This window comes from Gopherus evgoodei, chromosome 1, assembly GCF_007399415.2.
Source record: "Gopherus evgoodei ecotype Sinaloan lineage chromosome 1, rGopEvg1_v1.p, whole genome shotgun sequence".
Classification (NCBI taxonomy): Eukaryota; Metazoa; Chordata; order Testudines; family Testudinidae; genus Gopherus; species Gopherus evgoodei.
This window is the reverse complement of record NC_044322.1, coordinates 46,200,391-46,215,694: the sequence shown is the minus strand read 5'-3', so window position 1 is coordinate 46,215,694 and position 15,304 is coordinate 46,200,391. Positions and strand designations below refer to the sequence as shown.

General features: G+C 45.5%; 1 protein-coding gene across 7 annotated transcripts in view; it reads left to right on the top strand.

Moving 5' to 3' along the window:
- Nucleotides 1-14,077, top strand: part of LOC115651939 (probable tRNA methyltransferase 9B) — a 69,888-nt gene extending 55,811 nt beyond the window's left edge. For all 7 annotated transcript variants that reach the window (XM_030563294.1, XM_030563302.1, XM_030563275.1 and 4 more), the window contains one exon: nt 12,730-14,077. In XM_030563294.1, coding sequence (XP_030419154.1) covers nt 12,730-13,763 — 1,034 coding nt within the window. In that variant the 3' untranslated portion in view covers nt 13,764-14,077. The remainder of the gene's footprint in view (nt 1-12,729) is intronic.
- The last annotated feature ends 1,227 nt before the right edge of the window (nt 14,078-15,304 follow it).

The window sequence follows — 15,304 nt, the reverse complement described above, 5'->3', positions numbered from 1 at the left end:
TTGCAGTAAAAATTCTGTCAGTGCCTGTGTTCCTGCATTTGAGCATGTGCACTGATACCTCCCTCTAGACAGCCAGAGACCCATCTCCTGCCAAAGCACCAGAATGATATGTGTACCAGGGGAGGACAGGTGCTCCTCTGTCCATCTTGCCTGATCTGGTAGTGTGTGCTCATAGGCTGCCTCACTCCCCACAGAATAGCTGGGGCAGGGGAGGATCTCCCTTATAACCTTTAGCCCACTGGTTAGGGTTTTCACTGGGGATATGGGAGACCCCTACTTCAGACCCACTGCCCCACCCCCAAATGAGGAGAAGAGATTTGAGGAGAGATCTGCTACCTCTCAGGTGAGTGACCTCACCACTAGATAATGGGATATTCCGATTTGGGGCTCCCTGTTGAAGTTGTTCCATATTAATTGAATGAATAAATATTAATTGTGTCAGAGAAAAGGGAGACTCTCTATGGTCTGATGGTTAAAGCCCTTGCCTGAGACATAGCAGATCCCTCTTCAAATCCCTTCTCCTCAGGCAAAGGGAAGGCTTGAACCCATGCTTGTCCACATCCCTGCTGAGTTCCATAACCACTGGGCTAAAGTTTATAAGGGAGAACAGCCTTCCCTACCTTCCCGAGCTGTTGTGTGTGGAGGTAGGCAGCATCTGAGCCTGCCAGCCTGACTTAGGCACCTATCTCCAGGAAAAGGGTAGTTCTCCCATTGGCTAGCTGAGGCGGTTCCCGGCCTACTATGCTGGCTTTTTTGGATCACATTTCAAGGCACTTACCTCTCCGAATTCATTGTTCAGGGAGCCTAGGTGCCTAACTCAGGCTTTGTAGATCTCCCTATTATTCCTGTGATTTTTCTAGGTGCCTCGGAGTTAGGTGTTGCAGCACTGAGCACCACAGTGCATAAGTCCCTTTGTGGCTCCAGGCCTTTGTATCTAGATTTCTCCTTCACATTGATTTGTTTGAGGGAATTGTAAAATTCATTGTCTTCCTCCTAGGACTACATGATGTAGGTTCCTAGCTTTAAGCTTTCACACACCACCACTTCACAATGCTATTTTTTTTCCTAAGGTGCCTGTCACAATGTTACCTAAGCACTGAACACCAGTTACAGAGGGCATTGAGTGCTGCAGTAGACAAAGGACAAGATTTTCAAAAGGGGCTTGTGATTTTTGGGCACCTTAAAGGGACTTCGTGTTCCAGAAAGTTCTGAACACGTGCCCTCTAAAAATCAAGTCCCTTTAACATGTCTTAAAGTTGAGCAGCCAGAAGTCAGTAATTACTTCTGAAAATCATTGCCAGAATTCTCAAAGCTTCCTCTGTTCCTGGTGTACAAGCTTTTTTGTTTTATTTTGTGTTTTTTTTCCTCTGCCTCCCTTTCTCTTTCTGTTTCCTTCTCTCCATTCTTCCCAGTTGTGGGATGCTCCTGCTTGAAGAAAAGGCCATCAGGGGATGAAGTTTAAAGCCTCTGTTGAAACTGAACGGTGTACGCCATAATGAGAACATGCTTTCTCCCAATGCATTTAGATTGTATATTGTAACTAACCCATTGCCATACAGAAACTTTGGGGCAGCTCCTTACCTGATGTAAATCTGCATAGCTCTGTTGACTGTAATAAAGCTTCACAGGCTGAGCATCTGGATGTTAGTGTATCATTGTAATATAAACCAGGGCCACTCAGATCCAGCCAGAGACATCAGCCAGCAGGAGCAGAAGTAAGCAAAGCAAAGCAGGAACTGGATGGAGGGGGCAAAAGGGGGCTAAGTGGACTACCTCTACCCCCAGCGCCCAGAACTGTGCAGGCTTGAAAGACTTCCCCTGCTCCACACTCTGAGGGAACTTCAGCCAGTAGGAGCAGAATCTTTTGGACACTTAGGAGCTTTCCACAGTTTTGACTGAACTTTCTCTGCTCTGTGCTGGTTGGCTGCTTGCTCTATCCCCCATCCCTCCCAGTCTCTTCACTTCAGATTCACTCCACTACCCCTCTTACTTTCTTCTCCTCTGCTCCCCTCTCTTCACCCCCTCATACCCTGTTCTTTCCATTTAGCATAACCACTCTCCACACACAAAATTGTCAGTCTTCCCCATGGGGCTTCAGCTGTCATTACTCCTCCCCTCCCCCCACCAGCTCTGCTGCCTGGTTAGAGGTGCAGGTTACAGGCTCCCATGAATTTTTGTTTACTGTTTGTGTCTTGTCCATGACATTAACTAAAAGTAACCATGACAAAATCTTAACCTTCCTTATCATACTTGCTAATTGTTCATCCATCATTGATGTGCAGCAGCTTCTGAGATGGATCAGAGCAGCAAAGCTAAACAAGTTTAGAACAGAAATTGAATACCTTCTGCAGATCAGGCTATGGGGGAATTTAATTTATAATTACCCATGTTTAAATTTAACTGTGGCACTTGGAACAAAACCTCTACCTAGGAGAGAGACATACCGAATCTCTAACCCTCAAGATATTGGCTAATTCTAGAATGTAAAACACCTTCAGGACTATCCATTTACTTAAGAATTTCATGGAGTTACCATGGCATGGTGGAGTAGAGGAAAGGAACAGTGAGTGGGTGGTGGAGGAGATGAGTAAAAACAAATGATTCATAGAGTCTAGAGTTGAAGGGGACCATTGTGATCATCTAGTCAGATCTCATGTATCGCACAGGCCATATACCTTCCCCAAAATAATTCCATTTGAACTAGAATATATCTTTAAAAAAAATCCTCTTGATTTTGATTTAAAAATTGTCAGTGATGGAGAATCCACCTAATATCTCCTCCACCAGTAATCAGGCCCTGCTCTACCCAGCTGCCCCATCTCTTGCCAGGAACCAGCAGCAGTCCAGTGACAGCAGAATAAGCTATGATGGGGAGAAGCTGGCACAAACATAAAAACGTAAGAATTGCCAGATTAGACCAGACCACTGATTCACCTCGTCCAGTATCCTGCTCATGAGCGGCTAGCATCAAGTGCTTCATGGAAAAGTGCACGGAACCCTACAGTAGGTAGTTACAGAATAAGGAGATTTGAATAGAAATTTTTGTCATAACCCACAGTGACTAGAGGTTGGCTTATGCCCTGACAAATGAGATCATTTGCAAAACTCTTTGCTTTTGTATTTTTAGCAGTTTTTGTAACACTGGATGCAACTTTGTACAGCTCTGTACAAGCTCTGAAGATGCAAGCAGTGGCAGGTGAGTGGGGACAGGCTAGTTCACTGGGCTCTCTTCCAGTGGTCATGGGGAAAGAGGCTACACTGAGCAGCTGAGAGGGAATGGAGGAAAGAGGGAGAAGAGACTGCTGCAAGAAGGGATACAGAGGAGGAGAGATGCATCAACATAGCTAACTCACTCCCCTCCTTCACCGTAGCACCCTAAGGATGAGCATGTATTTGAATGGTAGATGACCACAAGTGGCTGGGAACTTGAATGTATCTTTCTGAAAGAGAGCAGCTCTAGGGCTGCAGCACCCTTAAGCACCATGCTGGGTGCTGGTTCAATACTGGCTGTAAAGTGCCACCTACTAAAATGCTAGCACCACTTTTTGCAGCACCTAGATTTTGCCTTGGCAGTCTTCCATCCCAGAACAGACTAGGCCCACCCTAAGTAGATTTGTGAGGTCTAGCACACAGCCAATGACTGTAGGGAATTTAGGTCCTACAATGTGTGTGTTTCTCTATTAGAGAGTACAGACAAGTTAACCAGTAACTTCTGTTCTTCTTTGAATGCTTGTTCATGTCAATTCTATCTGCATGGTAGCTGGAAGATTTTTCCCATAGCAGCATCCGTCAGGTCGGCCTGGGCGCCCCCTGAAGTCAAGCCTCCATGGTGCTCAATATAGGTCCCTGCCCACCCTCCACCTTCTCAGTTCCTTCTTACTGCCAGTGATGGTTAGCTGGAATGTCCCATAGCCCTTGCTTCAGCAAGTACCTCTGTCTTCGTCATTTGTATATAGTTGATCTGTAGTTACTGTAAGTCGTAGTTTAGAGTTAGTTGGGGGGTCTCACCCCCACTTTCAAATCCCCAGAGCCATGGTATGCTGCAGTCCCCGGGATTTAAAAACTGTAAGATCTGCCTAAGTGCATGCCAAAGAGCAACCCTCACACCTCTTGTTTAAGGTGTCTAGGGGAAGGTCACCAAAAGGACCATTGTAAAATATGCCGTGAGTTGCGTTCCAGAACTCTTAAAGAAAGGGAAAAGTGGCTTCAAGTTCTACTTATGGAGCCAGGTCTCCACCCCTTGTCAGATCCGGGGTCAGGGGACCCTGCTCCCGGCACATCCTTGTCGCCGCGGAGCACCTTGATGCCATCCTCCCGGGAACTGGTTCCGAGAAAGGACTCTTCCTGAGACGTTTGGCACTGGCACAGTTCCTCCCACAGCCACTCGGAGGGTAGGCCCTGGTCTCAGTCACCGGTGCCTCAGAGGAAAAAAGCCAGAGAGAGTTCATTCTCCCCTGGCCAAATCCAAGGAGCTGACGACTGTGAGACCCCAGTCAGGCCACAGGACTAGATCCCAGGGCAGGGCTGTGTTTTCTCCTGGCCAGGCGAGGCAGTTGACTCCAGGCTCCCTATGTTCACCTGATGCTAGTGGTCAGCAGTGGCTACTCTCCTCAACACGAGAGGCTTTTGTCGTACTGTGCCCCACAGTGCCATTCTCGCCCCCTAGGACAGAGATGATACCGGCACTGTCAGCACCAACCCACTTCCAGGTGCAATCAAGAGGGAAGCTGGCAAGAGGGAAGGCGCTCTCCTTCTCCATGGCATCCTCTGGCACCTGCTCCTCCGGCAAGAGAGTCCAGTCTGTCCCCAAGCTCCCAACGATCGGTGCCCCGAAGTACAGCTCCTCCATGGTCTTCCTTTTCAGAGACCTTAGAGTCCGACTTCTACTCCTATCGCTCAGATAGGAGCAGTAACCAGGAGGTCCAGATCGTGGTGGGAGAGATGGGCTTATCCAGCACCGTGGCAGCTGCAATGGCAGAATCCACCGCAGTGGCCCTTCTGGACTCCCTGGGCCTTCCACCAGAGCTGGGGTCCTGCTCAGCGGCAGCTTCAGTAGCTTCAGCCACCTTTATTCTGCCTTCAGCGAAGTGACCAGTCAGTGAGCTGACACCACCTCCGTTGATGCCACCGGCTGCGACACCAGCACCGGCTTCGGCGCCGACACCAGTAGTGGCATTAGCACCAACAGCAACTCCTGCACCATCAGTTGCAATGACAGCGGTTCCGATACTGATTTCGGCACCGAGTTTGGAGCTGACAATCCTGGCACTGAATGGCACGGCACCATCAGCATCCACACCTGCTCAGGACCCCCGAGAGTCATGGGACCCCTTGGGTGCTGACGGCAGGGAGCAGCTGCCGTTCATGGGGTCCTCCTCCTCCTCGTCGCCAGACAAGGCATTGGCAGGCACTGCCATAGCCCCAGCACTTGAAGACAGCAGGGTGTTACAGCAGTTGCTGCGCCGGGTTGCCAGGTTCTGGGCATCAAGGCAGAGGACGTAGCTGAGGATTCTCATCCCATGGTGGATATCCTCATGCCCTCTGGATGCCTTCCTGTATTGCTCTGCTGCTCATAAAAACCATCACGGACGCAACCAAGACCCTGTCCCAAAACAGGACTTTTGAAGGTGCAGTCGAGGACAGTGCACCAGATCAAGATCTGGATGCACTCCACCTTATCTTTTCATCTCGACTATCCCCTTTCTACTGTGCACAGTCCCATATTAATTCAGACCACCAAGAGGCTCAGGCTCATCCTTGACCTGCAAGAACTCAACAGATGTGTGAAGAAACTCAAGTTCTGCATGGTCTCTCTGGCCTCCATCACCCATTCATTGGATCCAGGAGACTGGTATGCCGCCCTTAACTTGAAGGATGCATACTTTCACATAGCAATAACTCCGTCCTACAGAAAATACCTCAGGTTTGTAGTGGACAGCATCCACTACCAGTTCACAGTCCTCCTGTTCGGCCTGTCAGTGGCACCTCCAGTGTCGTGGCCACATTCCTGCGCAGGCGACAGGTACAGGTGTTCCTATACCTCAACAACTGGTTCATCAAGGGCTAATCCAGGACTCAAGTGGGGATGCAAGTCGCCTTCATAAGAGTGTCTTTCCACGAGTTGGGCCTTCTGCTGAATGAGGGGAAATCAACACTCTCCCTGGTTCAGAGGATAGAGTTCATGGGGACGGTACTAGACTCAACACAGGCCAGGGCATTTCTCCCGGAAGCAAGTTTTCGAGCCCTCGGCAACATCATTCGAGGTCTCAGGCAGTTCCCCACCACCACAGCAAGGAATTGCTTGAAACTTCTAGGACACATGACCACTTGTACCTACTTAGTACAACATGCCAGACTCAGACTTCTTCAGTCATGGATAGTGTCGGTGTATGGGCCAGTCTGGGACAGCTTGGACAGGATCATAACACTGCCTCACCTGGTACTCGACTGCCTCCTGTGGTGGTTTGACCCACAGGTAGTATGTGCAGGGGTCCCCTTCAGCAGCCCTCAGCCGTGTATCTCCAAAGTGACAGATGCATCAGCCTTGGGCTGGGGAGCACATTTGGGAGACCTCAGGATACAAGACCTCTGATCTCAGGCAGAACTCACTCTCCACATCAATGTCAGAGAGCTGAGGGCAGTATGCCTGGCATACCAGGCTTTCCGAGCTCAGTTAACAGGGAGATGTTTATCAGTTATGACAGACAACACCACAGCTATGTTTTATAACAACAAAGGGAGGGGGGGCTCATCATCCTCTCTCCTGTGCCAGGAAGCCCTCATGCTGTGGGACTTCTGTGTAGAGCATTTGATATATCTGAAAGCATTGTACCTCCCTGGAGTACAGAACAAATTGGTGGACTGTCTCAGCAGGTCATTCCACAGCCACGAGTGGTCCCTTCACCTGGATGTTACAGACTCAATCTTCCATCAGTGGGGCTTTTCCCAGATAGACCTGTTCGCAACACAACAAAAAGTGCCAGCAGTTTTGCTCTTTCCTGAATCACAGTCCAGGCTCCATCGTGGACGCATTCCTCCTCCCATGTCGAGGTCATCTCCTATACACGTTTCTGCCCATACCACTCGTTCACAAGGTGCTCCTGAAGGTACGGAGGGAGCAAGCTTTGGTGATATTGATAGCTCCAGTCTGGTCCTGCCAGCACTGGTACACATCACTCCTGGAAATGTCCGTGGAAGTTCCAGTCACCTTGTCGCTCTTCCTGGACTTACTAACTCAGGATCACGGCCATCTCCAACACTGGAACCTTGAGTCGCTGCACTTCACGGTGTGGAAGTTCCATGGCTGAAACCGATGGAGCTTTCTAGCTTGGATCAAGTCCTCCTTGGCAGCAGGAAACCCTCCACCAGGGCTACCTAGCTTGCCAGGTGGAAGATATTTTCAGTCTGGTGGGCACAGCACTGTTCGTCCCCGATGTTCGCCTCTGTGCCACTTATACTGGACTATCTTCTCCATCTCAAGCAGCAGAGGCTTGAGGAAGGGTCATCAGTAAGGGTCACTTGGCTGCCATCTCTGCCTTCCACCCAGGCACAGAGGGCCGCTTGGTCTTTGCTAACCCAATGGTCAGCTGTTTCCTTAAAGGTCTTGACAGGCTATACCCGCACGTCCGACAGCCTTTCCTGGCTTGGGACCTCAGTCTGGTCATTTCCAGACTCATGCCCTTTGAACCTTTGGCAACATGCTTCTTGCTCTGTCTCTCTTATGTGGTGTTCCTGGTAGCGATAACCTCAGCCAGGAGGGGGTTAGAGCTCAAGACCCTGAGATCAGAGCCTCCGTGCACCATGTTCTATGAGGACAAGGTTCAGCTCAGGCCTCACCCTGCTTTCCTTCTGAAGGTTGTGTCACAGTTTCACATCAACCAGGACATCTTCGTGTGACGAACTGGGAAAGTTCTTAATGTTTTCTCTGAATACTGTATTGGTGCCTCAGTGTCCCCATGGCAGTTCTTAAGTATCTGGCAGAGCAAAGGGCCAGTGCACCTAAATGCCTGACACTCTGTCTCCTAGCAACTGATGGCCTGGGCCCCTCCTCTGCAAAGGTGCCAGCTGAAGGTGTTGGAGACAAAGGGATCAGGTGACCTCCTGGCCCGGGAAAGGGGCTGAGCAGAGAGGAGGAGCTGAGGGAGGGGTTGTTAGTCTGGAGCTGGCTGGGGTCGAGTGAAGTGCAGACCTCGGGGGTCTGGTTCACTGCCCCCCAGAATGGACCCAGCCGAGGGGTCCGGTTCGCTGTATCTACAAGCTCTGTTTTAGACCCTGTTCCTGTCATCGAATAAACCTCTGTTTTACTGGCTGGCTGAGAGTCACGTCTGACTGCAAAGTGGGGGTGCAGAACCCGGTGGCTTCCCCAGGACCCTGCTGGGGTGGACTCGCTGTGGGAAGCGCACGGAGGGGCAGAGGATGCTGAATGCTCCAAGGAGAGACCCAGGAGGCGAAGTTGTGTGAGCTTCTTGCCCTGAACAAGTCTGCTCCAAGGGAGAGGAGGCTCCCCAAAGTCCTGACTGGCTTGGTGGGGAGCAGTTCCAGAGCATCGCCCAGTGACTCCGTGACACTTCGTCCCAGTGTTCTATCCTCAGCCGCACTCGACTGGCAGGGAGCAAAGGCTTCACTCTTTAGATGTCCGCAGAGCTCCAGCCTTCTACATCGAGAAACGAAGCCATTCCAGAAGTCCATCCAGTTATTTGAGGCAGTGGTGGACAGAATGAAAAGTCTTTCTGTCTCTTCTCAACAGATTTTGTCCTGGATCACGTCCTGTATTCTTGACTACTACAAGTCTGGCAGGGGTTCCCACATTCCAAATCACTGCGCACTCCACGAGGGCTCAGGCCTCTTCAGTGGCGTTCCTTGTGGAGGTTCCCACCCAGGAAATCTGCAGAGCAGCGACAAGGTCCTCCATACACACTGTCACAACGCACTATGCGATCACCCAGCAGGCCAGAGATGATGCAGCCTTTGGAAGAGCAGTGCTCCAGTCAATGGACTACTCTGACCCCACCTCCTGAACTTCGGCTTATATGTCACCTGATTGGAATTGACATGAACAAGCACTCGAAGAAGAAAAAATCATTACTCACCTTCTCGTAACTGTTGTTCTGCGAGATGTAGTGTTCATGTCCATTACAATACCCACCCTCCTTCCCCTCTGTCAGAGTAGCTGGCAAGAAGAAACTGAGGTGGTGGAGGGTCAGGAGGACCCTACATTGAGCGCCATGGAGGCTCGACTCCAGGGGCGCCCAGGTCAACCCAACAGAGGCTGCTATGGGAAAATTTTTCTGGCTACCAGGCATGTGCACATGCACACACCTGATTGGAATGGACGTGAACAACACATCTCAAGGAACAACAATTACAAAAAGGTGAGTAACCATTTTTTCCCCTATATTGTGGGTGGTAGCTGCGCCAAGAAGGAAATGGGGTTTGATCTGCAAACCCTTACTCATGTTGAAGTCAGTGGTTCTGTGACAGAATGTGCAGGACAGAACTTTTATTTTGTATATGGCAACACTTATTCTGTCTCTTCCACTTCCCCCAAGCGTTCATTATTCTTATGGTTGAGGACAAAACTGATGTTAGGTAATTTCAGGCAAGGGGATTTATTTTTTTTTAATTTAAGACGAAACAAACACCACTTTTCATTTAAAGTCTTGGTCACTGTCCCATTAAGACATAAATATATTTCAAGGTCATGGCAACTGGCCTAGATTCTGAACTTTGTTAAGGCTCTTTTGTGGTGTTCTGGTGCCTTAAAACAACCTTAAAGTTGGGAGTCCCCTGGCATATAAATTCCTATGCTTCCTGGCTCTTGTGTAGAGAGTGCTGCTGGAGAGTGATTGGACCACTGCTGCACTCTGCTGATCCATGATTGTCCAACTGGCCCTTTAGGGGCTGGTGCTGCTAGTGTAACTTAAGCAGTCCTGAGGCTTTAAGAGAATGGAGAATCAGGCTCAGTGCTGTTTAATTTGGTGTTAGTGGACAGTGAAATCAGGTTCAAAGTGAATATTTATATATCCTTCCTGACAAATTTAAGAAAGCAAGTAGCTCTGTCTTTGAAACAAGACCTTATTGTAAATTAACTAATATTTACTATGTAGCTTCCCTCTATAAAGATTTGAATGTATAAAGAAAAAGCTAAATGATTTTTCCCATAAGCAGCCTGCTTTATGTGAGTGAGCATGTGTTCTAATTGTGGTCCCTGACAAGCGTACCTTTGGTTAAAAAGAAAAGTGCACGATGAGTCTCATGAGGATCTGAGATTTAAGTGCAACTTGATGTTATCGTAGGAGAGCACTTTCTCTTTGCTTTCTCAGGTTATGCCTTTTTTAATGTAATGCATCATTCAGGGAATTTGAAACTTACTCCTCATTCCACGCAAATTCATTGTACCAACACTAAACTTTTTCTAAGCATCTGATGGTTTTATTAATAAACTGTAACCCTTTAAATGCTACTGGAAGCCTTTTTAATTAAAATGACCATAATGTTTCAGTGTCAGATGCTGTAGAATTTGAGCATTTTTTAAATTGATTTCTGTTCTTCTAGAACCAGTGAAATATACAGGCAGAGTAGCTGAATAACTAGATGTTGAAAGAGCCTGTTTCTTTAAAGATTAGCTTTTGATCTTTGCATTGCTGCAGAGAAGGTGAACTCTTCATTCATTTCTGGCAGAGTTTCCCTATTTTAGCTTGATTCTATGCTGTTGTTCTTTTAACTTAGAAGTATCTCTTTCCTCTGAGGGAAAGCAGATCTGGCTGGACATTGTCACCCTGACAGATGAAGATGTGCTGAACATCTAGCTACGCTGCCAGCATTTTGTGCACATACATTTCTGCAAGGGGGAGACAGTTTTTCTCAGTGAGATGTATAATTTGCATATGGGGGCAGGCACTTCAGCACTGTGATGCAAAGTTACTTCATCACCGAAGCTTGATGTGATAGTGCATAGGAACACAGGCAGTAATTTGTGTGGGCATTTTCACTAAAGAAAATTTAGGGAAAAGGTTGGATAAAAATAGCAAGTAAAACACATTGAGCAAAACCATTTCCATCCCCAGATCTTGTGAAGATGTGTAGTCATAGCTTGTGTTCAGCATCTTCCCCATCACAAATGTTCACAACCTCAGTGTTCTGTTTGACTTCTCTCTCTCTCTCGTCTTGCATCAATTTGGTTGCTCTATCTTGTACATCTTTAATATTAGTCCTTTTCACTCTACCACTACTGCTAAAATCCTTGAATGCTCCTTAGTTATACTTTGCCTTCAGTATAACTATGGAATTCGTACCCCTATTACCAATCAATCAAATCCTGAAGTCCCTACCGTATACCAGAATCTGATATCTTTCATTGTCTACCATGGAGTTTCTCCAGTATAATTCAGATCAGTGTTCACTCAGGCAAAATCCTGTGCCAAATCCTGAGCCTACGCAGGTGGTATTTCGGCAAATTTTTTATTGATGTCAGTCAAATCATGAAGTCAGTTCTGACTCAAGCAAAGCTTTTGTGACTAAAATCTTTGGGAGATTTGCCCAAGTTTTACTTCAGAATTTGGCCCATCCAGGGACAACTATGTATTGCAACATTCTGTAAATAACTATCCACCGAGACACAGCATAAAGGGGAGCCTTGTAGACATGGGAACATTTCTACTGTGCATGCTCAGTATGCAGTCTTCAAATGGTCACATCTTTGTTTAACCAAAACTAATTTGTTTTCACACTTGGCCTCAGTGAGGACTATGGCCATGTTAAGTTTCAAACTTCAGCCATTTTTTTCAGTAGTGCTGTCTGAAAGAGTGAGATGATGGGAAAATGTATGTATTTTTCATTTTCTCAGAACTTAAATGTGGCCTAATGGATTTTGGATCAAGCATAGAGAATTTCAGCTGTGGGGGTGAATGGTTCAGAAAGTTATGAACATAAAAAAAAAGACCATATCATAGTAAAATAATAATGTAGCACTTCTTATCAGTAGTTCTCAAAACACTTTATCAATGAGGTAACAAAAATCTTTATGCTGTTGTAACTACCAAGTTCTCACTATACTTTAACTATTGGTAATAGCATACGTATTTTACTAAATAAAAATAGGACTGTAATTATTCAACAAGTTATCTTTAATGCTGTGAACTAGCCAGACTAGATGACTGGTAATTGGCTATGGACCCTTTCACTGCTATGTCAACGGTTTAAATTCACCCAGAACTAGTAGTGACAGATTATCTTTATTGTATTAGTTGTTCGGTGTCTGTTCAATTACTTAAGCAAAATGAGTAGGTGATTTCAGTCCAGTTTTTATTTAACAGGTGTCCATGTCACAATAATTGGCATCCTTGTGTCGCTCTTATTGGAGTAAATTTATATGGACCCCTGTTCCCTTAGAAGCGCTCTCTCCAGACCACAGTTGAGCCATGCTAACAGGGTAAAACATAGGGAACTACCAGTCTAGTACTTATTTCGTGACTAAGTGGAACTGTAGTTGCTGTCAGTCTGGAACTTGTCACTAGCACCAATACATGCGTTTTAATTCTATTGTGTTTATAAAATAAATCTGCTCTGAGTTCCTTTCACATATGAAAGGCTGTAGCATAGCGTAGTTCAGTAGAAGACAGATGATCCTTTCCCGGGGTTCAAGCCAGTTTGTCCGAATCAGTATTTTTCCCGTGTTCTAGTCATTAGTGACTTGAGGGATATTTATTCACTTTATATGTTCTGTTCCAGTGATCCACCATTTTTCAACAAAGGAGCGGCGCGTGCGAGCGATAAAGGAGATGGCTCGCACCTTGAGAGTAGGTGGCCAGATGATGATATACGTGTGGGCAATGGAGCAAAAACGGCGAAAATTTGAAAAGCAAGATGTCTTTGTTCCTTGGAATCCTTCACCACCTTCCTGGACCTTGAGTAACACTTGTTCACATGGAATACAGAAATCAATTAATCAAAGGGACAAAAGGCTGGCTTTGGACCAACACTCCGCTAAGTTAGCTGGCACTTTAAAAGCACACAGGCAAACAAGAAGCTCATCCTTTGTGGGGAAGAAGGAAACCACACACAACTTATTTGAAAAATCTCTGAGATGGTCTCTCTTTTCAAGATCGCTTGATTCAGTATTAGACTTGAGTAATCAGTGGCGCCAAAGAGAGCTTAGCACATTTTCTATTTGCAATATTCAGCTGGATGAATTAAACAGGGGAAAGCTTTTTGAACAAATCAGGCAAGGTGGCTTCATGAAGCATATTTCCAGCTTGTCTTTGCGTTGCAGGCAGAATTCTGAAGATAATGCTTTTGAAATAGCTGTAGAACCAGGGTCACCTATGATATGTCACCCAGTGCCTTTAAAAAATTATTATTCAGAATTAGGCCAGGACACTAAGCAGCCCCCGATGTCTCCAGCTATAATTCATGACTGCAGCAGAGTGTGTTTACCTGACCTGGTTTCCCATCAAAAAGATGTCAAACAGCAACTTAAAATAGATTATCACCCAAAACAATCAGCTTTCTGCCAACTCCAAAACAGAAGCAAAACAGACAGCTCTCTACAGGATACAGATAATGATTGTTCCATGGCCATGTGGAACAAACAGCCGCAAAGGAGTCCTAATGGGGCTTGTCTTAGGTACTACCATGTTTTTAAAGAAGGGGAGTTGGTTGAACTGATAGAACGTTATGTTCCTGAGCTACATGTTATTCATTCATACTTTGACCATGCAAATTGGTGTGTGATTGCAGAAAAGATTCACATGTGGAAGATCTAGGGGAAGATTTTCAAAGGCACAAGTGCCTGGCTGCATTTGAAAGTCAATGGGAGTTCGGTGCTTGGTGCCTTTTGAAATCGTCCCGCAGGCTTTTTATCCCCATCTTGTGCTTTGACTCTCTGTGTGACTTTGTTTCTTTTGTTCTGTACTTGACTGTCACAGTCATATACCCTTTTAAAATCATTTTATAGAAACATTTCCTTCTATAATTGTAATTTCCGCTTGGATACATTTTAAGAGCTTTTTCCATGGCTTTTTAACAGTAGCTGTCAGTTTGATTTTTGCTGTTTTAGAATAGTTAAATTGCCTTTATAAATTTTTCCTGTTGGGATGTTTTTATGGATATTAAAGATGTTTGTTACTCATTTATAATAATTTATTATCTTTAATTTCTTTTTATATTTAAATATATTGTGCGTTGGGGCTTGGAGTAATACAGATTGATGCTACTTTGAGAAGGATTCATTATTTTATTACAGTCTGCCTGTCATTCTATATGATACCTCAAGTCACAGTAGAGAGATTCCTCATAAAAGAAGTACCAGGTATATATAACCCAAGTACCAGAGACAGTAGCTGGGGTCACCCTGTCAGATAAGTTTAAGACCACTCGTCTGTTGCCCTCTAACTATCACAGTCAAAAATACAATGGACCTACTCAAGTATATATCACAATATAACCTCCCCCCCAGCACGCAATACATGTTAAATCTGTGTATTTCTCTGAGTTTGAATTTATGTTCAAAACAAAAATCCTCTTCTCTGTCACAAAATCTGGAAGAATCAAAGGAATTCTTTGTAAGCCATTTCAATCACTAAAATGAATGATAATACAAAAAAATGCTTGGATGACAGGTGAATGCATGGAAATAGTATTTATCAACACAGCATGCAATAGTTTATGCTTTTAAGACTTTTTTTCATCAATAGACAAGTTCTTTTACAAAGAGGTAAGTTTTCATTATTCCTGTTTTACAGATAGGGAAACTTGCTCAAAGCCACATAGCAGGTCAGTGGCAAAAATCATCATTATTGCTGTCCCTAATGGTCACCGTTTTAGGTGGTTTGTGTTTTTGTCCAAAGGTTTTCACTAGTTTCTTTTCTTTGGGTTCTGGAATCACCAAACCAAAAAGTAATCCTATTTTCTGGGGAAAGCCACTGTGATGTCCAGTGCCTTTGCAGATTCTTAATGTGTCTTATTAAGAATTTAGCCTGATGTATATTGTATCTTAAAGAGTAGTAAGGAACTGTACAGTCATCTGAATGTTTTTAATGTACCTTAATTCAGTTTGGCTGTAATATTGCTAATGAAATTTTCCCTACTTCCTGAAATAGAATTTATGTAATCTGAAGAGTACTGTGCTACATATTATATTTGCAGGGAAACAGACTGCTTAATCTAATTGGTCTCTTCCATCTATACTGTCTGTTTCCACAATACTGGGCATTTTCCCATGTTAGTACTTTTCTGCAAACGAACAAAAAATCATTTGCTTCAAAATATAAATACAGTTATAATTATTTTATATCATTGCTCCACA